This window comes from Podarcis muralis, chromosome 4 (genome assembly GCF_964188315.1).
Source record: "Podarcis muralis chromosome 4, rPodMur119.hap1.1, whole genome shotgun sequence".
NCBI lineage: Eukaryota > Metazoa > Chordata > Lepidosauria > Squamata > Lacertidae > Podarcis > Podarcis muralis.
In genome coordinates, this window is record NC_135658.1 from 79,427,247 (window position 1) to 79,451,694 (window position 24,448).

Below are 24,448 nucleotides of genomic sequence, written 5' to 3' on the forward strand. Positions count from 1 at the left end.
GTGTGTGTTGCTTTAAGAGCACAGGTCCTTGCCCCTAGGAGCTTACAGTCTAAAACAAACAGCTGGAGGAAGTGAGGCAGGGGTAAACAGGGAAGCAAAGGTGCAGTTGTTTGCATACGCTCATACTTGGTTATAAAGCTGTGTTACAGTAGGGCGTGCATGGGAATTAGGGAGCTGAGGTCACACCCTTTGCTCTGGCACGTGCGTGGACCGGCTGCGCTGACCCACGAGAGGAATGCACGCTGCTGCTTCCTTTATTCCCACTGCACCTGCTCCAAAACGGAAAACGAGTCCCGGCCCTCCGCCTTGCTGCAAACTGAAACGCTGCCCTCACTGCCCTGGGCGAGGCTTCCCTCCCGCCTCCTCTGCCGGCAACACGAGCAGCAAGAGGAACGTGGGGAGAGGATTCCTTCTCCTCCCCAAGGTTTTTATGGGGAGGTGCGCGCGCAACCCGAGGCGAAGACGGAGCGAAGCAGCAGGTTGAGGAGGAGCCAGTCGCGCGCTCAGCCACCCGGGGAAAGGGAGGCTTCTCAGCTGCGCTCCTAAATCGCTCTACCTCAGGAGCCGTTTGCCCCGGCGCTGTCCTTAAGGAGGCGCAATTCCCAACGCGGCTGGCGGTGGGAGCCACAAATAAGCCAAACTCTCCCACACAGGCGCGGGGGAAAGAAAACAGACTGGTCTGAAAAAGCGCAGACAGAAAGGGATAAGCTCCGCGCGCCGCTCTGTTCCCTGTCCTTGAAGGGCGACGCTGTGGAACTTTGGAGACGCTTCTTTTCCCTCCCACCCCGCCCTCCAATGTGAACACATTTTCTACTGCAGGCTGCCCTGCTCTGGAAACCGCCCGCTCCCTTCCCTCCCACCTCGCCAAAGGCACTTTTTTCGCAGACAACTTCGGAGCGTAAGAAGAGGGAGGAGGCGCGCTCTCCTTTGATAAGAGTGGTGGGACTTTGACTCGTCTCCAGCAAGGGGAGGAGGAAGAGGAGGAGGAGGAGGAGGAGGCAGCGGCGAGGCCGCGCCGGGCCGGGCGGGGGTTCGACCATTCTGTGCTGGAGGAACTCGGCGTACTCCCTTCCCATGGACGGGGAGGAAGAGCGGCGGGCGAAGCGCGAGAACCGCGAGAGCAACGTCCACAGGTAGGTTGCGCCCTTGCAGAATAATGGAGAGCGCTCTTGGCTTGCCCTCCTGCTTTTTGTGTGTGTGCCTTTAATATTCTATATAGTAATAATCTCTTTATATATCATGCCACAAACGTAAATACGTGTATCTTCCTGGGTTGGTGTTAAGTGGCCCCTCAGGTGTATCTGTGATACAACAGGAAGTTTAAAAAAAAACAAAGCAGCAGCAGCAGGATTTGCTTGAGAAAGGCAACCCAGAAAACTTATTTACGTTTGGGGTAAATCGATGCTGGGAGTGCCCCATTCCCTACTGAAAGCGCTTCTTGCTTGTGGTTTTCAGCTAAAGTTTGTATCGCATGAATTCCCCTTTGGTTACTGAGTACACAGTGGGGCAGTTATTTCTGCCCTTCAGGTTTCAGTTGGCAGTGTTGGTATGGCTGCTTAATTCAGTGGATAAGTTAATTAAGCTAGCTACATTGTGTCCCCCCCCCCAATAATTAAACTTTCAAAACCCTGTTACCAAAGATCTTGATTTGTCACTCTTTCGGGTTTTCTTGTAATAAAAGTAACCTTTCACTGCCATGATTATTAGTCGTTTACAGCTGCCACAGTAAACACTTACTCCCTTTGGAAGGTTACATGGAAAGAATGAACTTTTCTTTCTGCTTTCAAACCAATCCACTTGAAAATTAATTTATTTCAGTTCTTTACACTTATTGGCATCTTAACTTCATAAAATAGTGAGATTTAATTATTTTTTGAAATCTCTCCCCAACACCTCCCCCCCCCATCATCCCCATTGTTATTGCCACATAGAACTTTAGGAAAACGCTTAATTTGTAAAATAAAACTTAAAACTATAATAGACTCTGTCCCGAAAGGCTGTCTAAAATCCTTTAAACAAGAAGCCCTTGTTATTATAAGAAATATCAAAACAATTTGTGTACTGTAGTACTCTATAAATACAGAAATATTATAAATATGGGAGCGCAGAGGTTGGTAATCATTGGAGAATATGGAAAGGCTGAATACTGTCTAGATGGAAGTTATGTTTATAAATTTCCTTCTAGCTGGAAAAAAGGCTCAGTGGAATTTCTGCAGAGAGATAAATGAGACATCAAGGATGGGCTGACCAGCAGTTCCCTGTTTATCACCTGACAGTGGCTAATGGCTATGCAAGGATGTAACATAAGAAGAGCCGCCCTGCTGGATCAGATGAAAGATCCATAATTGTTCCACATCCTGTTCTCAACAGTGGCCAGCCAGAGGCTTATGGGGAGTCCACAAGCAGGACTTGAGTGCAACAGCACACTCTCCCCACTTGTGAATTCTAGCAACTGGGATTCAGAGCAACACTGCCACTGCAGTGTTCTTTGTCCTGGTGCATATTATCAGGCACAGCCGCTTATACAATACAGTAGCAGAGGCAGATTTAGGAGAGCGCAACCAGTTAGGCGTGGAGCCTTGGGGACGCCATAGCTGCGATTTAGAATGGAGCATGAGAGACGCTTAATTTTTTAATTTGACACCCCAAGAGCTGCCACTGACAGTAATAAAAGCTTTTCTCCTGAGCTGTACCACTTCAGATTCTATAATGATAATGATAATTTATTATTTGTATCCCGCCCATCTGGCTGGGCATCCCCAGCCACTCTGGGGGGCTTTCAACAAAGATTAAAAATACATTAAAATGTCACACATTAAAAACTTTCCTAAACAGGGCTGCCTTCAGATGTCTTCTAAATGTCAGGTAGTTGTTTATCTCTTTGACATCTGATGGGAAGGCGTTTCACAGGGCGGGTGCCACTACCAAGAAGGCCCTCTGCCTGGTTCCCTGTAGCTTTGCTTCTTGCAGGGAGGGAACCGCCAGAAGGCCCTTGGCGCTGGACCTCAGCGTCCTGGCAGAACGATGGGGTTCTAGTTGGAACCTGGCTTGTTTGAATGCCATCCTCCCAGCAGGGCTGAAAAGACCGAATGGAACGTGGAAACATGAAGTCTTAAGTTACAAGGAAACACAGTGCGATACTTTTTTTTTTAACAGTGCAGCATAGAAACGTATTGTATTAGTAGTGCAGTCCAGGAAAGGCTTTCTCACCCACACTGCTGTATGTATAAATTGCGGTTGAGCAATTGGGAGGTATTGTGGCCATCTCTTTTGGAAGAGTACTTTTTAAGAATTACGTTATTATCCAAAGTCCCATGTATGCTTTTCTGGGAGGCTTGAGAAAGTTGTGCCTTTTGCGTTTGAATGCTAAATATACAACTTGTTTGTGCTGAAGCGCTGAGCTTTCCTGAACTTTTGCAGTGATTAAATCTGCACAGTTATGCATGCTTAAGTTCAGTCGAAACCAGTGGCACTTAAGCACATGTCCCTGTAGCTGAACATTTCCCTTTATAAGTACATGGTGAAACTGATACTATTTATTGGAAATGTCTTAAGCGGTGATACTTTATTCTCTCGTTTGTCTGTTTTCAAGCAGCTAATAGCCAGAGGCTAAAGGGAGCGGAAAATGGATTGATTGACCTGCCTTATGTATGCATTTAGATAAGCAACCATGTAAATCAATATTGGTCCCATTATACAGAGCTTGATGAGGTTCAGAATTTAATGCAAAACACACAAGTGACCTGAAAAAGGCCTTGTCTACTCCCTGCAAGAGTGTGCTATCACTTGCCTGAGTAAACCATGACTGTAAAACTGAGGTAAAACTCTGGTCACTGAAAAGATCTTTGATTTGTAACAAGTACTAATAAAAAGAAAAATAATTAGGATTAAAATTACAAAACATGCAGTGATATTACTCTGTATAAATGGTCCATTAATGTCCTGGTTAGATAAAAATAATTACCAGGTTATAATGTGCTTTATATACAGTGTAATCTTTACAACAGCCCTATAAGATAGGTTGAAAGTGTTACTTGGAAGGAAAAAATAAGCATGTAAAAGAATTCCCTGGATGCCAAGATCCAGGTTTGGGGCAAGTCCTCTTTGGTGAGAGAACCCCAGCAGACATAAAAATCACAAAATACGCAGCAAAGTAAAGTGTGAAATAGATCATTAAAATATGTCCTTCTAAGTTCCTTCCAAAGTCCTTCCCTTAGCATAGAAAAAGTCCACAAACTTGGTAAGTTAAACTCTCCAAAGGTTAGGTTCATGTGCTTTTCCACACAGCATTTAGAAAGCATAGGCAGTTAAACTTGGCTTAGTTACACTGCTGAAAGTTCCTAAATCACTGGTATAGGAACTCAAAAGAGGCTTACTAGAGCCATGTGGTCTGATCTTGGAGCAACCAGCTCAGACCTCGCATGTTGAGCTTCTGGGGTCTACTTAAAGGTAAAGGTAAAGGTACCCCTGCCCGTACGGGCCAGTCTTGACAGACTCTGGGGTTGTGCGCTTATCTCACTCTATAGGCCAGGAGCCAGCGCTGTCCGCAGACACTTCCGGGTCACGTGGCCAGCGTGACAAGCTGCATCTGGCGAGCCAGCGCAGCACACGGAACGCCGTTTACCTTCCCGCTGGTAAGCGGTCCCTATTTATCTACTTGCACCCAGAGGTGCTTTCGAACTGCTAGGTTGGCAGGCGCTGGGACCAAACGATGGGAGCGCACCCCGCCGCGGGGATTCAAACCGCCGACCATGCGATCGGCAAGTCCTAGGCGCTGAGGTTTTACCCACAGCGCCACCCGCGTCCCACCAGCTCAGACCTCGCATGTTGAGCTTCTGGGGTCTACTTAGGTACAACAATAGGCCCAATTATCTTCCTCCCAAGGGGAGTGGGAGTGACCTAGCTAAGCCTGGCAGGACCACTTACTCTATGGCATTAACCCTTTCATGCATTAATTAGACTTAAGTATGTTGGTTATATGAGGCTGGTTATCCCTCAGGGTAGAACCAACTGTAACCTTCCTCCTTAGTGTTGCTATTGTAGACTTAGCAGGGAGGATGATGGGGGCAAAACTAAATTTGCTCTTCCTGTCATTTGTTCTAGCTCCACCTACTGTTGGCCTCTTTGTCTTCTTCCCTATCAGTCCTAATTAGCATCAACCACCACCAAAGCTAATGGGTGTTAGCTGGGTGTCTACAAAAGCAGACTCATCTTCTAAACTTCCGGAAGGTTTATTGACATTTCCAGTTGATAAACATCTTTCATTCTGACACTTTAAAGTCCAGTTTTTCCTCTCTAAGCTGCATTTCTGGAAAAAAAAAGTTTTAATTTAGGTATGTGAAGTTTATATACGGTAACTACATAAAACTAATATGTGTGTACAATGATTTCCCTTCTGTTGCAGAGTGGATCCGTATGGTTTTGAAAGGCCAGCAAACTTTGACTATACATCATATGAAGATTTTTTTTCTAGATACCTAGTGATACTCACAAGGAGAGCAATTAAATGGGCCAAGCTTTTAAAGGGTAACCGCGGTGTACCGAAAAGCTTAAAAGGTAATATTCCAGTATGAAACTGTTCCTTGTTTCCTTCTCCTGTGTGAAATCTTGCTTGAATCTTTTCAACAGGAGTTTTTCAATATGGGGAGGTGGACATTGTTTTCACATTTATTGCAGTGCCAATGTCTTATACCTACCCCACTTCAGACCTTACTTTGATTCTTTCTGGACAAACAGTGTAATCCTATACAAATCTACTCTGAAGTATATTCTAGTGCAGGCTTCCTCATACTCGGCCCTCCAGATGTTTTTGGCCTACAACTCCCATGATCCCTAGCTAGCAGGACCAGTGGTCAGGGGTGATGGGAATTGTAGTCTCAAAACATCTGGAGGGCTGAGGTTGAGGAAGCCTGTTCTAGTGAGTTCAGTAGGGCTTACTCCCAGGTAAGCAGGCATACAAATTACAGCCCAAATGAATAGAGTTTATGGGGAAACTGCAAGGAGGGTGATCCCTGTTTTTGACACTTGATCGCTGATTAATTGTTTTCATTTCTACGTAAATTCTGTCCTTGTAAGAAATAATCTGTTGGCTACTACGGATGTTTGGTAGGAGCAGCTACTTGTTGCAAATGCAGCACAGTGAGTTGCCGTGAATAGAAACACTCTTTTTCTCTCCAACGTCTCTGTTCCCTCACCATGTTTTAAATATGGTGTGTTTGGAAATGTAGGTTTTCAAATGCATCATTATAAAAGCAAATGTAAATACTGAAAAAGGGACGCGGGTGGCGCTGTGGGTTAAACCACAGAGCCTAGGGCTTGCCGATCAGAAGGTCGGCGGTTCGAATCCCCGCGACAGGGTGAGCTCCCGTTGCTACCCGTTCCCTGCTCCTGCCAACCTAGCAGTTCGAAAGCATGTCAAAGTGCAAGTAGATAAAAGGGTACCGTTCAGGCGGGAAGGTAAACGGCGTTTCCGTGCACTGCTCTAGTTCGCCAGAAGCGGTTTAGTCATGCTGGCCGCATGACCCGGAAGCTGTACGCCAGCTCCCTCGGCCAATAAAGCGAGATGAGCACCGCAACCCCAGAGTCGGTCACAACTGGACCTAATGGTCAGGGGTCCCTTTACCTTTAAATGCTGAGAGGAAGTATAGAAGCTTGTTCCTTTAAATGTACATTACTGAAGCTGAAGCAATAAAATCAAGTTTAATTAATTAATAATTCCGAATATCTATTGCTTCCAAAGTTCCTCCAAGATGAACAACAAGGCACTTCTTCTTAGTCTATGGTAGTTGGTGGGTGGTGGTGGTTGTTGCCGATTCCCTCTGTGCTGCATCTCATACTCTTCTAGAAGGTTCCCCAACACTTGGGGGCAGATTTTCAGGAAATACATAGGGCATTCAGCAGGAAGAGGATATGAAAGGGCCCCATTCCTTGGAACAGGACTCTGGTCATGAAGGTGGAATCCAAGCTAATGAGATCAAACTCATTTAGTGAGTAGGACAAAGTTCGAGGACAAATCATGACACTGAGGCTAATTAAAATATTTTCACGTTTGCATGGTGTTATGTACTGAGTTGAATAGGATCCAAACTGCAGCAGTCTGATTGGTCCTAGAACAATAGGATCCAAAAGGCAGCAGTCTGATTGGTCCTAGAACAATAGGATCCAGAATGCAGCAGTCTGATTGGTCCTAGAACAATGCAGCAGTATGATTGGTTGGCAGGAACCACCCAATCATGCTCCAGATAGAAGTGAATCCACAACCTGATTGGCTTACAGTAGAATTCCGGAATTAGCCAATCATGTGCAGCCCATTGTGTAAATAATGTATATAAAGCAGATACTCTGAGGGGACATTCATTCATTCCTCCTCACCACTATGAGCTGAATAAAGAGCATGAAATCACTTTGCGACTCTGAGTATATTTCACATATTCAAAGCCTTCATGGGCTGAATAGGAAAAGGGGAATTTCACAGTCAGGTATGCGTAACTTATTCCTCTGTGAAGAGAACTGGGCGAGTTCATGACTCGGTGTTTGCACAACAATTGCAGCTTACTGCTGGAATGGTAACAAGTAACTTGCAATTATACAGTTTTCCTGTACATACGAAACTGCTATAACCAGTTGGGCGAGTAAGATGCCACTGATTATTAGTGGCTGTTTATCATAATTAGGCCCAACCACTGGCTTATTGCCAAACTGGAAAGTGATTAAGCTAATCAGAGCTGGCAAAATATTTAAATATTTTCTGCGCCTGTGTCTCTTTAGGTACTGGCTCTACACATCTTTTCTAAGTTCCAGCACAATATTCTAGGCACCCCATGTGGCATTGCCCCAGCACTGAGCTAAATTTGTGAAACTTGGCTTCCATTTAAACTGAAAGTAAAAAACAAACAAACATCTCCTTAAAAGGTTATTGATAAAGTTTTAATTTTGTAATCCTTAATGGGTGTAGGTAGAAGTTGGCTCAAACCCAAAATAGAACAGTTTGAGAGGTGTTTTGGGTTCTTCTGCTCTCCCCTACGTATACACACATTTTTCATTTTTTTAAAAGCACCCTGAATAGATAGATTGTAGAGGTATACAATAGTATGTCTCCCAGCTGCAGCACCAGCTTCATAAGCAGAGACTGCTACAATTAACAATTGTTTTAACTGTTTTAAGTTTGCGTGGGTTTGTTTTTTGTTTTTATTGAGGGAAGTCAGATGTGTCTGGGAGGAGAGGAACTGCAGAGAACACAGTGGCTTCCAGTCGCAGTGGTTCAGGGTAGGGGGAAGTGGGGCAGGCCAGGTAAGAGGCACACAGCACAGGCCGCTGGTGACTATGCTGTGTGCTAGCCTTTCCTCTAACCTGGGGAATTGCTGTTGTCCCTTCAGCCAGCCCTTAGGTCTATGACTTCTGTTGCTGAATGCCAGGCTGGCTCTGAGTACAACCTCCCTCATCCCTCTTCCATGCTCTGATTATAGATGAGGAAGCTGGTCTGGTCCGTATCACTGAAACCTGGGTAGGCGAGGAGTTGGTCTCACACAGCTGTGCCCACCTGGATACTCAGGGCAGCGTCAGGACAGACTTGAGGGCTGGGAAGGGGATGTTGCTGTGATTTATAGACATTCTCTCTCAACCTTGTGATGTTCAGATGAAGGACAGTATCTGAGAAAGGAATGCATGGCCTCCATAACTTAAATTTACTCTTCCTCATTGGGCTGGTCCAAGGCCTTCTGGCACCTGAGGCATGCCATGGATGCTTCCCCATCACCACAGATCTGGACCCACGCCAGATATGTGGGTCCACAGATCTGGACCCACGACATTGGCTAGAAAGGTGTGACCTAGTGGGATGGGAGGAGCATGCCGCCTGAGGCGGGTTGTGTCACTGGTGTCAGCCATGCTAGGGCAGGAAGCTAGCTTAGAGGCTGCAGGGCAGACCACATGGCACACCTTTCTAGCCAATGTCCAGCTCTCTGAATTTGCCACCTGAGGCAGCTGCCTCACTCTACATCATGGTATGGCCGGCCCTGGACCCGTGGCTTTGCTGTCAACAACAACATTAAAGAACAATGTAACCTCAGGGTTGCATTCCCCTTCCACTGTCTACCAAAGTCATGAGGCTATATCCAATTGCAGCATCTAATTGAGCTGTGTTTTAAGCTGGCTTTACTTTTAAAATCAATAGCCATGATGGGAAAGGGTTAGCTGCAAATGCAAGAGACATTGTGGAAGCAATATTCAAATATGGTGCTTTGCTTAACTATAAATATCCACATACTGTAATATCCATACACACAAAAAATGCATGAATAGATTCTCCACCCCAATCCTTTTTTTTTTTTTTTTTTGTAGATGGGAATCATTTGGCTATCGGAATATTGGCAGCATTTTCTGAGCCAGATTTTTAATTTATTTTAGATTTGTAGGGAAATTTTCATATTCCTAATCAACTTAATCAGTCAAATCAGATCTTTATTACAGTCATAGATCAGCACAAGTAGGGTGCGGGTACAATAATTTAGAATCTGTAAAACGTTTTGGAAAGCTAAAAAGTATTAAAACAGAAGGTATACTAATCAACTTAAAAAACGATTAACCTGGAAAACCCAGGAGTGTTTGGTTGTACTAATAGCCCAAGTTGAAACAAGTGCTCCTTCCATGGCGGGTATAAATAAAGGAAGGTATAAAAAGATGGGAATAAATAAACAAATCACCTCCTTTTTGCCCTTCTCCATGATACGCACAAACTACCTCTCTCTCAGGATTTTTGTGGTCATCTGAAAAAGGCACTTGGCTGCTTTTTGTGTTTTCCTCTTGTCGCGGAAGTTTCCTACCTTTCTTACTAAGGTCACACGAATGTTGGTTCTGCACTTTCAAGCTCTTGTTTGTAGAATAATCAGCAATTGCTGGTTAATAATAATAATCATTTCATTTGTACCCCACCCATCAGTGACTGGGTTGTCCTTGCCACACTAGTTACCTTGACGTCCTTTTACTTCCCTTGGAGGGGTTTTTTGGTGTGTTTTTTTTGTATTTTAAGTATCCAAAATATAATGCTTGAAATATCAACTGGTGTGCTTTTTCTTTTGCAGTAAAACGCTATATCAGGAAAGGCATTCCAAATGAGCACCGTGCACTGGTTTGGATGGTGGTGAGTGGTGCTCAGTCCCACATGGAACAAAACCCTGGATACTACCAGAAATTACTTGAGGGAGACAAAAATGAGAAACTCGTGGACACAATTAAGACAGGTTAGCATCTAAACATATATGTGGTTGTTCAATCTAGTCTGCTGTTTACCAAGGAGCCTGTAGCCAAGTATTCCATGGATAGAGAGGCAAGCGTGGGAATTTGTTCGTTTGTTTGTATATTGTATTTCATCTGAAGGCCACAAAATCAGGACACAAAATACGTAATAAAACAAAAAAACAAACAAACCAGTAGCGCCCCTCCCACAAATGCATTTAAAATGCCATAGAATGTTAATCAGTCAAAGGTTTGGCTTATAGAGAAACGTTTTTGCCAGGTGCCTTTATGGACTTGTGCCTTGGTTTTGGAGACAAATGAAAACCTGACCCTTTGCAGAAGCAATGGTGTTTGTGTTCAGTGTGGGACATTCTCTTGGCAATTCCTATGCATATACAGTGGTATCTCGGGTTACATACACTTCAGGTTACATACGCTTCAGGTTACAGATTCCGCTAACCCAGAAATATTGCCTCGGGTTAAGAACTTTGCTTCAGGATGAGAACAGAATTCGCGCAGCGGCAGCAGGAGGCCCCATTCGCTAAAGTGGTACCTCAGGTTAAGAACAGTTTCAGGTTAAGAACATACCTCTGGACCGAATTAAGTACTTAACCCGAGGTACCACTGTGTGTGTGTGTGTGTGTGTGTGTGTGTGTGTATTCCTGCTCAAATGGATTATTTGGTTTGATAGTCTGCCAGACTGGTACCAGCAGTGTCTCCACAGGTCTCAAGTGAGGTTGTGTATACACTGACCCATTCATAGCACAGAAATGTAGTTTTTCTCAGTCCAGAATCATTCATGGTTGTCCTCAACATGCTGCTTTCAGTTTAGATTGTTGCTAGATCCTGTCGTCCACAAAGGTTACTGGCTATGCATTTTAAAACTCTCCCCTTTATCAGTCATGCCTTTCCCTCCCTGCGCATGCCACAGGTGAATGAAGAAGGAAGTGGTGATGCTCACCCACAACATCATTGGGCTGGTGTGGGTGCCTCCCCGTTCCCATTGCTGGAACTGCTCACATCGGTTTTCACACTGAGGGGTTACAGAGAACTGATCTGCAATGAACTTTTATTTTTGGAGTGAAACAAATTTCACAAGCAATGCTTTTCAGGGGCAATAAATAAATAAACAAACAAACGCATTAGATCTAGATTATGTTTGGATTATATTGGGGGGAGGGAATACTCTTTCTCTGTTGATTCTAGAATAAAATGCCAGTTTCTGCAAGTATAACAAGCCTCTCAGAATATCAGGGCAGTGTACAGCAACCCTTTAAAAGCAGTACAGTACAAACATTAAGATGACTGCAGCGATACCACCACATAGTTAATGTTCTAGGCAAGCAACTATGGTGATTATTCAAGGTCGTTGGAATCTTGTAAAGGATAATCCCTGGAATGCAAAGAAACAATAAAAGACTTCTCTGCAGTCCTGAGGGAGATGGGATAATGTTAAATCCATGGACAGTCGGCAGATGAAATAGACACACAGTTGTGGCACCTTTAACGACACAACAAATTTATTATGGCATGAGCTGTTGTGAATTACAGTCTACTTCAGAGTTGTTTAGAGTCAACCTTCCCTGTTTATAGATATATAGCATTTTGCCTGCATTGCTGAAGAATAAAAGGTTTCTTAAAGCCTGTAATGCTGATCTTCCCTTACAGAAAACCATGTTCAATGTGCAGATGTTTAAAAACAACAACCTGATATTGAGGACAGGGCTAAAATCATGACCCTGTTGAGCTTGTTCAGATCTGTATTTGAGCATCCCCTACGCTGTGGGTAAAAGCCTCAGTGCCTAGGGCTTGCCGATCAAAAGGTCGGCGGTTCGAATCCCCGCGGCGGGGTGCGCTCCCGTTTCTCGGTCCCAGCGCCTGCCAACCTAGCAGTTCGAAAGCACCTCCGGGTGCAAGTAGATAAATAGGGACCGCTTACTAGCGGGAAGGTAAACGGCGTTTCCGTGTGCGGCTCTGGCTCGCCAGAGCAGCGATGTCACGCTGGCCACGTGACCCGGAAGTGTCTTCGGACAGCGCTGGCTCCTGGCCTCTTAAGTGAGATGGGCGCACAACCCTAGAGTCTGTCAAGACTGGCCCGTACGGGCAGGGGTACTTTACGCACAAGTCATGCATCCATAAGGATGTTTCGATCCTTTCAATAGGACAGCTGAACCGTATTGTTGATCAGTCCTATGGCAGGGAATCCCAGATAGATAACATGTTGTCAACTATTGAGTTCATGGGTGAGAAGGCAACTTCAGATCCCAAGAATTTGGTCCATGAATCATATTGCTTTATAGATACATTTTACTGTAAATTTTTGCTGTTTCCTTTTTTTACATTTTAGACATGAATAGGACATTTCCGGATAATGTAAGGTTCCGCAAAACTGCTGATCCCTGCTTACAGAAGACACTCTACAACGTATTAGTGGCATATGGGCACCATAATCAGTCAGTGGGATACTGCCAGGTATGTAACATTCGGAATGCAATCGTGAGCTTCTTTTAAAGCGAAGCATTTACAACTTGGGTGGCCTTGATGGCAATGCAAGATTTGAGAAATGTAGATTTCATGCACTTAACTTTCCCACCCTTCTATTTTAGTCCTTAGTCAGTATCTTAAATTTGCCATAGTTTAGTACTTTCCAGTTTGCTCCTTTATTTGGAACTTTCCAGTCTCAAGAGGCTCAGAGACCCTCACACCACCTCACATGCGAACAATACCTATCGAACTTACACCATCATTGCATATCAAACTGCCGTAGGTATAAAGTGAGCTGCTACTGTTCTCTAAAATGCACTGTAAACCTTAACATTGGTTGGGAGACTTTTTAAAGCAAAAATTAGACGTTTCTTTAAAAGAAGGCAATGCCTTTTCAGCAAGGTAAAAGATTGCTTGCTGGAAAAAGCGCTCTGGGGGGTGGGGGCAGATTGCTTTGAGTCCTTTCAGACACCCACCAAGTGTGGGACAATGCTTGCGAACCTGGGGCACCCGAGTTTGTGTTTCAACAGGACCTTCCTAACGCTTGCAATGTTAATGTGCCCGACAGTTAACTCCCTGAGAAACATCACTGTGAACTCTGAAGTTAGTGTTGCCTTGCTATTGTACGCTGCAGTACTATGCTTCGGTGCATGAGCTTTTATGCTGGCATGTACAATTTAGTTTGCTCCATGAATGTCTGTTGAGGGGCACTCTTTTGTTGCAGTGCCAAATAACCCTCTGTCACCATGGTTGCTATTGTTGAGCAAGCTGGCAGTCTGAGGGCTGAAAACGTACCCTCACAATTGGAGGGCAAATACCCCCATAAAGTAGAATAGAGGGTTTTGTTGTTGCTGTTTACAACATCTGTTAGCTTTTTTACATTTCAGGGAAAATTGGAAACAAACATTTTTGAATCATGCCCATTAGGCACAAACAGATGGTTATGAATTCTTGGAATTAAAAAGCAAAACAACTGGACCTATTTTGGATTAACTGAGCTACTAGTTGTGGGACAACTTTTCATTTATCCAGGAGTCCTTCCCCCCGCATCTTCCTCCTTGAAACCAGATGCATTGTTTATGAAATAAAAATGAGAGCGCTCTGTTCTTTTCCATGGAAGAAGATGGTAAAGAAGAGTGATTGGTGAAAGGTTCAGGGAGGTTTCAAAAGAAAGAGATGAAACAGGAGATGCATTCAAAGGCCGGATCTGACAGACTGCAATTGATACTAGTGTCCATGAATGTTTTAAAACGATCTTACAACTTGTACACTTCAGACTTGGGGACTAGCAATTGCTGTGAGTGTGACTAGGATGGCTGCAAAAGAAATTCATGGCGGGGTTTGTGTGTGTGTGTTGCAGAAATAGAAATAACAGCACAACCCTATCCATGTCTACTCAGAAGTAAGTCTTATTGAATCCATTGGTGGCTAACTCCCAGGTAAATAGGGTTAGGGTTGCCGTCAAATGTGAACTAATATTACGATGAACTTGATGCAATCCTACTCTTCCCCACCACACAGACAGCATTGAAAATCCATTTCTTGCCCAGAGACTGTCTTTTGTCTGCTTTTTCTTCTCCATGCCAATTAGCCACATCATAAATCATTGAGTTAATTGCCATTTCGCTACTTAACCCAAAAACCTACAATGCTTGCGATGATGCACTCAGCTGGTTCTGGTCCATGGCTGACTGCCTGGGGACCACATGCATCCTGCCTTTGGTTCTGTGATGAAAGAAAGGTAGGGCATAAATATAAGGAAACAAAAATAAAACAACATTACATCATATGATGCAAAAACCAAACAACGCAGTTGTATTTCCTGTGTTGCTTATGTGTGTTATACTTCAAATAGCCAAGCTATGAACAGGCTGTAATTCTGGAGTCAGCTGTAGAATTCCTAACTGGTATTTAAAAACAACAACACCTAATTACTCTGGGAAAGGTTTGAGTATTATCATTGGCTGAAAGTAAAGGAGTGTGCTTGGGGTGAGCACTCAATGGAAAACACAACTGGGAGCCATTTTGCCATGTAAGCGGTATATAAATTAATAAATAACAATAAATAAAAACAGGGCTTATTCACATCCCTGAATACTTCTTTTGTTTTATGCATTCATTTGTGGTCATTCAAACAGTTTTCATCCTTCATTATTCAAGGGAGTGGAATTCTAGACTTTGCACAACTATAAATGGAGACTTAAGTCTGTGTGATCTTAAAGTCAAAGTGGCCCAAACATTATTTTCCTTTTAATGTAGCCTCGGAAATTGAAGTGTTTTACTTGAATCTGCAGCAAGAAATTGCTCACAACACTTTTAAAACTGACTTTTGATAAGCATGAATTACCATTAGGTCCTCCCTCTGCCCCTTGGCTCCTTTTAAGATTACTTTTGTCAACATTGTATCAAGCTACTTAGATAAATTGTTCCTTTGTGTTTTAGGGCATGAATTTCATAGCAGGCTACCTGATTCTTATCACAAGGAATGAAGAGGAATCCTTTTGGTTATTAGATGCTCTCATTGGTCGAATACTGCCTGGTAGGTCAAACTCCCACCATCTCTATCTTTGTGTCACAGATAACTTCCTGTGTTTGAGCTAAGTAAGAGTGACTATCAAATGGGTAGTCTAATCATATAATATCGTAACTCCAGAGAATTACCCAATTACTACATTGAAAGCAGTTCTCTGTAGGAAATAACAATCACATCCCTCTATATTCATTCTATTTACACTTCCCTTTTGTATGCGTAGCAAAATACATGTTGATATATTCTTCTCTTTTTACTGAGAGCACATAGCCTAGTCTTTTTTGGCATTTGGGTTATTTCCTTCCATAAGAGGCCCTACGTCCTATCACAACATAATCCTATTATATATACACACACACACACACACACACACACACACACCAAGAGAGAGTGTGAGTGTGATAGTGATATATATTGAAAAGTTGCACAGAGCCAAGACAGACCATAGAATTTGTAATATTTCCATGCAAAAATGCCCCCCAAATTAGTTGCGGTGGGTGGCGAGGGGTAGGGCCGTGGCCCCCCGGGTGCATTCCGTGGACCCCAAAGTGTCCACGGGCATGTACCACAGAGAAAACCTGGAAGATGTTTCTCACCTAGCCTTTTCTGACATGCTGGGTATCTGTGAATGAGGAGTGTCTTCTTCATGGTACATCATTCTCTATCATGTGAGCTCCCACCTGCAATATAAAGTGCTGCAGTCTAGGCATAGTTGGTGTTTTGCTGTACTTCTCATCCTTTACAAAAGGCAGGCAGGCAGCAAGGAAAGGAAAAAGCTACATAAAAAGAATCTGCGAAATTGAACCAGAGCACTTCTGCAGGCCTCTGTTCATTTGCATGTTAATTAAAATAGTTAAGGTGTAGTACAATGGGAACTGCTAAAGCATGCTTCTTAGAAAGGAAGTGGAATCTTTAGTGGTTCATTCATCTTCCAGTGACTGGAACTGGAACTGCTAGATGTATTTTTTTTAGAGCATGTCTTTAGAAGGAAGGGCTGGGGTACAAAACCTGTGACATCTTGAAAGTCTTGTTTGCTTTTGAATTATTTTTGCCAGATCCCTTGTTTTTGTTTTCTGAAAATAGTCTTTTAACCATTATCCCAAAGATAATGGGGATTTTCAAGACACCAGATAGCGGTCTCTCTTCCCCCTTTCTGCTCTACCCAACAAGAAGCAACTCACAGTGAAAATGTGTAACTACAACCTAGCAGAGAGTTCAAAGTTGCTGGATCTGAATCCAGAATTTCAATCATTGTACAGATCTATTTGCAGCATCCTTGAAATTTGATCAGTTCCTAAATGCTCCTAAAAGTGTGAAAGCAAGCATAGCCGCGATTCTTTCTCCTTTAAAAAATGTTTGAATAAATGCACATCTTTCATAAGTTGGCTGGGCTGCCAAGTATTTGGGAATAGCCCCCCCCCATGTCCTCAAGTGCTGCACTTAATCTCTTCTTCACAAGAGTGAATAATCACTGCACACTGACGTAGGAGAAAATGAAGAGGTGTGTTTGGGGGATGTTGTTGGAGGGCTAGAATCTTCCGGATATAGACTGCAACTTGCCAGTTTTCATTTTGACTTCTTTGTTAAGTATTCGGGCTATCTTTTCCCAGTTAAACATCCAAAGTTTTTCTAAAACTTTCTTGCAAAAGTGGGTACAGCAACCTTGTGTTGAAGTCTACATGGGCATGCATATGCCGTGTTTCAAAAGACGATTCTTCAGCTTCTTTGCGTTGTTGATCTGAAGATGGAGATTTAAAAGTAGAAAAGGTCAGGGAACTGCACCATGCTCTATTTCTGGATATTCTTTTTAATCCATTTGTGGCAGAGAACAAGTCCACAATAGCCATTATAATCTTTATTCCTTATTCCCTGCAAATCTCATTACTGGTCCATAGAAGAGTTTGGACTTGATATCCCGCCTTTCACTCCCTTTAAGGAGTCTCAAAGCGGCTAACAATCTCCTTTCCCTTCCTCCCCCACAACAAACACTCTGTGAGGTGAGTGGGGCTGAGAGACTTCAGAGAAGTGTGACTAGCCCAAGGTCACCCAGCAGCTGCATGTGGAGGAGCGGGGAAGCGAACCCGGTTCACCAGATTACGAGTCCACTACTCTTAACCACTACACCATGCTGGCTCTCCCATAGGACAAGAAAGCAGCTGCAACTTTATTGATGCTTTATTAAAGATTGTAATATCAAGACTCAAGCAAATCTGGCAAGCAGAATTCTGTTGAACTGTGAGCCCTAAAAGCCACTGTGTGTGTGAAAATACTGAGTCCCAGTGATGAGGGAAATGCATGCACAAACCTGAGCATCATCATAACCCTATAGGGATCTCATGTGCCTTATCTTAGGAATTTTTCCTCTGTCAGTACTGCAGCAGATGCAGTTTTCAGCTGTTGTCTGAATCAGAGGTATATATTGTGAGTTAAGAGGAAGCAATATAAAGCATACCTCTGTCCAGCACATTGGGAAAAGCAGCGCGCTCTCTCTCTCTCTCTCTCTCTCTCTCTCTCTCTCTCTCTATCTCTAACTTGGATAGGGAACATAATCTCTTAGAGCACTTTTACCCATTTTTTTAAAAGGAAGCAAACACATATTGAGCTTCAACTGTTTCGTAATGCCAGTGCAAACCTACAATGGCCAGCACTCACATTTTAATTTCTTATGCCTCTGTCTCATAAGGATATCTATGGACTATATCATAAATTGCATTGAGAGAGAGGCTCAAAAGCTATTGAACTCTTCCAGGTGAAAACATTGGTTTTCATCTGGTAATTGCAAGTTAATGCAGTTAATACAATTGGTTAAGTAACACGTCAACATCACTGTGCAACGATTTCCCAAACAGCCTTTCAAGCTGATACACAAATACTAAAACCACTTCAGTAAAATGCAGGTTTGGTACTTAAGTGAGCTAGCTTTCCTTTGTCTCTATTGCAGCTGTGTATTTTGTGTTGTTGTTTCTTGTAGTGTCGAATACAACTCACTTGGTCTATGACAAAACCTGCTGCCTCAAATCTTCCAGATATTTCATGACTTCAAAGGCTGGTTGCTCCAAGAACTGGACATTCTAAATCTGTTCACAAGCAAAGGAGCTTGAATGTCACAGGGCCGGTGTGGATGCATCATATTTTAACTGATCATATTTGATTATATTAGGTGATATTTGAAATTGTGGGAATGGCAAGCAAAGTAATGACGAGATAGAAGGGAAAGATGCAGGTAATACAGGACTTTGGATAAATCTCAGTTAGACATGTTCATAGTCGACTGATGAACTGGATAAATCAAGTTAACTAGGGATGATTAGAATTGTTAAAAACAGGACACAGTTAATTTTAAGTTTTTTATCTCCGCCATGAATCAGTCTCTCTCCTCCCACAATCACTGAGCTGCAGTAGGTGACATCATATGCTAGGTTTCCTCAAACTAGACCTTCCAGATGTTTTTGGCCTACATCTCCCATGATCCCTAGCTAGCAAGGCCAGTGGTCAGGGATGATGGGAATTGTAGTCTCAAAACATCTGTAGGGCAGAGGTTGAGGAAGCCTGACATATGCCATGAAAATAATTCCCTTTGAGTTTTTACCTAGTCCACACACACAGGATGGTTTGTTGCTTAGCAGACGTTAATGTCTCTGTAGCTTAAGCCACTCCATAGAATTGGATGTGCTATAATAGTCTTTTAGTGGACCAACCATACCATTTCTGAGCCTGCCTCAACCGGTAAAGATCTCCATCATAGGCAGTGTTCAGAACTCCCATTGTTCTAGGTGCATTTTGTGACAGGGAATTTAATTAGTGTGGGCAGTTTCTGAGCTCTGGGCGCAGTACTGCGTCTTAAGATTTCGGATTAAAACTGCAGAGTGTAAGAAAGGAGGACCTTTTTCTGCCTCCTCACTTCCAGCTACTCTCTGAAGACTGGGGAACAGACCCTCTTAAGAATATTAGGGGGGTGGACAGGGGAAGGACCAGACTATGTGAAAAATGAACGTAATGTTTTAGCAGCAGTTCATTCATTTTCAGCTTTGTATTCTTGTTATAAAAAAGCACACCTAGACATATTGTTGTTGCATCCATAACCAAGGTTTAAGGTGCCATTTAGCTCCTAGCTTTCATATCTGTTTCTAACATTGATCATAGGCTTGACTCATAGGTTTTGATTCTTTAAATAGGTAGCTACTGGGTGTAAGGCTCTCTTAATAGTGGCGCCTTGACTATGGAAATCTCTCTCCTTATCTTTGTTGCTGCTATACTTGATCATCTTCCAACACTGAGTAAAAGCAATTCTTCATTTTTGGGCTTTTCCTTGGTACCCTAGGAGCCAACTCCTAGAGGCCAAGGGCCCTTCACCTGCCCCCAGTAAAATATATTGGGGGTCAGGCATCCCTAAAGTTGATGGGCATTGCCATTCAAATGATGTGCATGCACTGTGTCTTGTGATCAATTCTGCAGGGTGAGGCCTGCCTCCCCCTCCCCCTGCTCGGTAGTATTTAAATGGCTCTTGCGAGTTCCAGTACAGTGGTACCTTGGTTTACAACCATAATCCGTTCTGGCGGTCCATTTGTAAACCAAAACAGGTTGTAACCCAAGGCACGCTTTCGCCAATGGGGCCTCCAAACAAATTTGTTTGTAATCCAAAAAAATGGGTTGTAATACAAAAAAAGTTTGCAAACCGGAACATGCACTTCCGGGTTTGACATGTTTGTAATCCAAAACATATGCAAACCAGACTGTTTGTAAACCAAGGTAAAGGACCCCTGACCATTAGGTCCAGTTGTGGACGACTCTGAGGTTGCGGGGCTCATCTCGCTTTATTGGCCAAGGGAGCCGGCGTACAGTTTCTGGGTCATGTGGCCAGCATGACTAAGCCGCTTCTGGCGAACCAGAGCAGCGCACGGAAACGCTGTTTACCTTCCTACCGAAGCGGTACCTATTTATCTACTTGCACTTTGACGTGCTTTTGAACTGCTAGGTTGGCAGGAGCAGGGACCGAGCAACGGGAGCTCACCCCGTCGTGGGGATTTGAACCGCCGACCTTCTGATCGCCAAGCCCTAGGCTCTGTGGTTTAGACCACAGCGCCACCCGTGTCCTTGTGTAAACCAAGGTACCACTGTACTATTATCTCAAGTTTTGCTGTTTTTTATTGTTGTGGTTTGGTTTTAAATATGTTTTTCTACAGTGCCTGTTTTGCAGAAAGGGCCCTCCCTCTTTCTATTTTGTGCCTGGATGTTAATATTCCATGTGCAATAAGGCACACTCTGCGTGGCAGTGATGCCAGAGAGAATCCATATAACACTGGGGCACAGACTTGGAAAACTTAATTTCTAGTTGACCTCTGTGCTCAGTTGGTGCTAGTATTTTCTGATCATGAAAGCACAGTAACTCAATAATGGCACCCCTAGCCTCAGTCTAGTTTTTAGCAGCTTGGAAACATGCCCTGCTAGCCTTGTGGGAGCTTTACCATTCGTTTTCTGCTCTGAAGACTGAAAGCAGCAACTGCTGTTCCCTTTCCACAGATCAAGTGATTAATGTTGAACATGATGCACAGTGACTTATGCCAAGTTACAGAGCGCCCTCTGGAGGCTTCCTTAAGAAAATGTTTATTTTCTGTATTTCTTTTAAATACTGAGTTTATGTAAAAAAAGGGGGGGGGCTTACTTGGTTGCCTATCTGACAACTTTTTTTGCCACCTGCTCCCAAGCCTATTATGGTGCCAACAGCAGTTTCTGTAGTCTTGAATTACATTTAGCAACTTTATATTTTCAGGTGCCTGTGATGGACTGGGAATTAGCTTGGAGCAGTTTCTCTAGGGCTTATCAGGCAGGACCCCATCCAGAATGAGACCCAGGGACCCACAAATGTAGTTTCTGATGACTACCAGTGCTCACAAAACCATTATTGCAACCAGCCGCCCCTGATCACTGTGCACAAAGTAAGAACCCCTCCCTCCCCCTGAGTTTTCTGAGAGTCTTGCGGAACTTAATAGGTGAGAGGAGCTATTGCACTGTGTGGTCCTCGGTGGTGACAAATCATACTAAGGCTGGCACTAATTTATGGAGCCATACTGAGACCTTTTCGGGTTGAAATAACTCTCTGACAATTGCATGTGGCCTTCGAACGTTTTGTGGACCCACATGTTATAGGTAGGGCCTGAGATGCTTTGAAGGATAAATCCCAAAATGTACCACATATAGTCACACACAGCTGTTTATCTGTCAGCTGTGTATTTGTGTATCTAGAGTTGGGTCTGCTCAAGTCATGGAACACAGGGCGTTTTGACAGCCTCTTCTAGTTATAGCGCAATCTGAGCCCTCTTAACAGCTGTCACAATATGTGGGGTTGAGCCCTTTACTCTTGAAGTGGAAAGACACACGCTGCAATTTTACCTGTTGAAAAATGAGCTCTTTCCCTTCCCCATATACTGTTTTTCTTTTCAATGAATGATAGCAATTGATCATTTTGGTGATTAGCTTTTGTTTTCCCCCTTAAAGATTATTATAGTCCAGAAATGATGGGTCTGAAAACAGACCAAGAAGTTCTTGGAGAGCTTGTGAAAATGAAAGTTCCTGCCGTTGCAGAATTAATGGAGAAACATGGCATCATGTGGACTTTGCTGGTATCGCGTTGGTTTATATGTTTGTTCATTGACATTCTTCCAGTAGAGGCAAGTGAGAACTTGATGGTATTTTTAGCTGTGTGGGTTTTGTTTTTGTTAATGGCATAGGCTATATGCATGCTTTAGTGATGCCTTTAAACAAAATCCTCTCTCCGACAGACTGTACTTCGAATTTGGGACTGCTTGTTCTACGAGGGATCAAAAATAATATTTCGTGTGGCCTTAACACTAATTAAGCACCACCAAGCTTTCATTTTGGAAGCCACCAACTTCCCAGATATCTGTGATAGATTTAAAGAGATCACCAAAGGACCATTCGTAACGGAGTGTCACACTTTCATGCAGGTAGGCGTCCCATGTTGTAGAGAATTATAAACTGGCTAGAAACGCTGTGAGCATTGGCAGCCTTCAGTTTATTTGCTGTTGCTTTTCTGCATACAGTGCCCCTTGAAAGTCAAACAGCCTAGTTCTCGAACCTTTTGGCTTCCAAACGATCGAAATCTGGAAGTGACTCTTCAGTTTTTGAATGTTCTTTTGGAAGTTGAACGTCCACTGGAGCTTCCAATTGGCTGCAGGAGCTTCCCGCAGCCAATCAGAAGCCGCACTTTGTTCGACTTCCAAAACGTTCGAAAACCAGACTTCCAAGGTACAACTGTATTGCTTCAATGTGCTTTTTCATGGTGCTCTTGAACTTGGGTTGGTTGGCTATAACTAGAAGTGGGCCGAACACTATAGAGAGAGGAGTTTGAGGCAATTTTTTGCTGATGCTCTCTCTAATCTCCCGTAAAGCTGCTGTCAGATAGATGTTCAAGGGATCCTGTGGAGCAGCATGGGAGGCAGCACCAGAGCCAGCATCTTTGCTCTGGTGTGAATTTTCACTGGATCTCCTTCCCTTCTGCTCACAGAAGAGCAAGTCTGAATCTGACCCATGGTTTGCAGCACTGAAGTGACCACCCTGGGAGACAAACCTGGGCAGAGTGTATGGAGGTGGTCCTGGGCTCCCCAGCCTCGCTGATGTTGTCCAAGGGAAAGAGCCATTATAGTGATGGGAATACTCAAGGATGCAAAAAGAAGAAACCACTTGTAAAAAGAATGACAGTGTCCTGACTTACACTAACAACTGCTAAATTCTTAATTCTAGAAAATATTTACAGAGCCTGGAAGTCTGAGGATGGCTACAATAGAGAAACTACGAGAAACTTGTAGAGCAAATCTGATTGCTCAGACATAAATGGACAATATTTAAAAAAGACAAAATGCTGCAAAAAAAATGGGCACATTTCTTCACTTAATTCCACTGATACACCATTTCTTCAGTTTCCATTAGTGTTGATTGACATGACCAATTCTCTCCAGCCTTTCAAGTAAGTGTTGAACTGGGTAATTTGATTATTATTATTTTTTGTAAAAACAAATAAGTTATGTGAGAATAAAATGTGGTCACTGTGGTGGTAACCTTTTTTTTTGGGAACAAATGCACTGCATACCTTCAGAAGATTTTGTAATATTTAAATACACAGATTTATAAATATCAATATAAAAATGCAAAATAAATTCTATTTTGAAATCCCCTCTTCTTGAACTTGCATAGTAAAATGGGCCTAAGACCTCTAGCAGAAGTATTTAAGAAGAATCTCCAGCAGCTGGAAATATTCAGTATGCTTCTGCATGCTGTTGACGTTAAAAAAATCAAATTTGGTCTATGTATTGATCACAGGGAGGTTTTGCTGTATCTCCCCCCCCCCCATAGGCTGACGCTTGAAATAAATTGTTTGTGTTGGGAATCAATTGTATGATTAGGAGCCATCTGGTATGCAGATCTTCGAATGAATGGCTACTAGAACAAGCACAGCTTCTATTTGCACCTCTGAACTTTTAAGTTGTGTGTGCTTTGTCCTGTTGTGACTGTATGATATAGGGTCTCTACCTGTTAAGTAAGGCTGGGCAATATCTGGTCATTAACAATGTGATGCAGCTAAATGCCATGATTTACTGATACCACGATGTCTGAAATGTATCTCAGCTGCTGCTTCCTCACCACCTTAGGGGAGGAAGCAGCAGCCAAGATACATTGCCCAGCCCCATGCCATTGTAGCTCACGTGAGCAAGAGCAGTATGGGGGCTTGATCAGTTGAGTGGGCAGCTTTCCGTGCCCCCCAGTTGATCAACCCCCCCCCCCTGCATAAGAGGGGGGGTGGGGCTTCTTTAAACTGCTCAGCTAAGGGGCAGGAAGCCTCCAACCCCACAGCTGAGTAAGCCACCATACAGCTCTGGCTTCCGCAAGCCAGAAGGGCAGGGGGAAGGCAGGTGGTAGCTTGTCACCAGCACAGCAGGAGTGAGGTACGCTGTGCTGGCAATGGCTGCCAGGCATTTACACAACAGCCCACCACGTATTCCCTTGTCTGTAGGTACCTTGGCCACTGCAAACCCAACTGCTCTTTCATCTTCTGAAACTGCTTCTGAGCTGCTCTAGGGCAGAGAAGCAGACTAGGGAAATGAAGGTGGCAGGCAAAATTTGCTGCTTGGGTTTTGCAGCGCGCCCCGTCCACTTCTCTTTACACAAAGATGTCGCAACTGCTCA

The 24,448-nt window shown here is 43.6% G+C and overlaps 1 protein-coding gene across 2 annotated transcripts; it reads left to right on the plus strand.

Annotated features, from left to right (window-relative positions):
• The first annotated feature begins 463 nt into the window (after nucleotides 1-463).
• Nucleotides 464-23,443, plus strand: GRTP1 (growth hormone regulated TBC protein 1). 2 transcript variants are annotated; one of them, XM_077927664.1, is made up of 8 exons: nucleotides 464-1,133; nucleotides 5,405-5,556; nucleotides 10,080-10,238; nucleotides 12,581-12,705; nucleotides 15,160-15,256; nucleotides 21,743-21,933; nucleotides 22,027-22,212; nucleotides 23,009-23,443. In XM_077927664.1, exons 1-8 carry the CDS (start codon nucleotides 1,075-1,077, stop codon nucleotides 23,096-23,098), a joined length of 1,059 nt encoding a protein of 352 aa, XP_077783790.1. In that variant the 5' UTR covers nucleotides 464-1,074; the 3' UTR covers nucleotides 23,099-23,443. The 2 variants fall into 2 exon arrangements, with proteins under 2 accessions (XP_077783790.1, XP_028583911.1); XM_028728078.2 differs by having other exon boundaries at nucleotides 474-1,133; nucleotides 21,743-21,915.
• The last annotated feature ends 1,005 nt before the right edge of the window (nucleotides 23,444-24,448 follow it).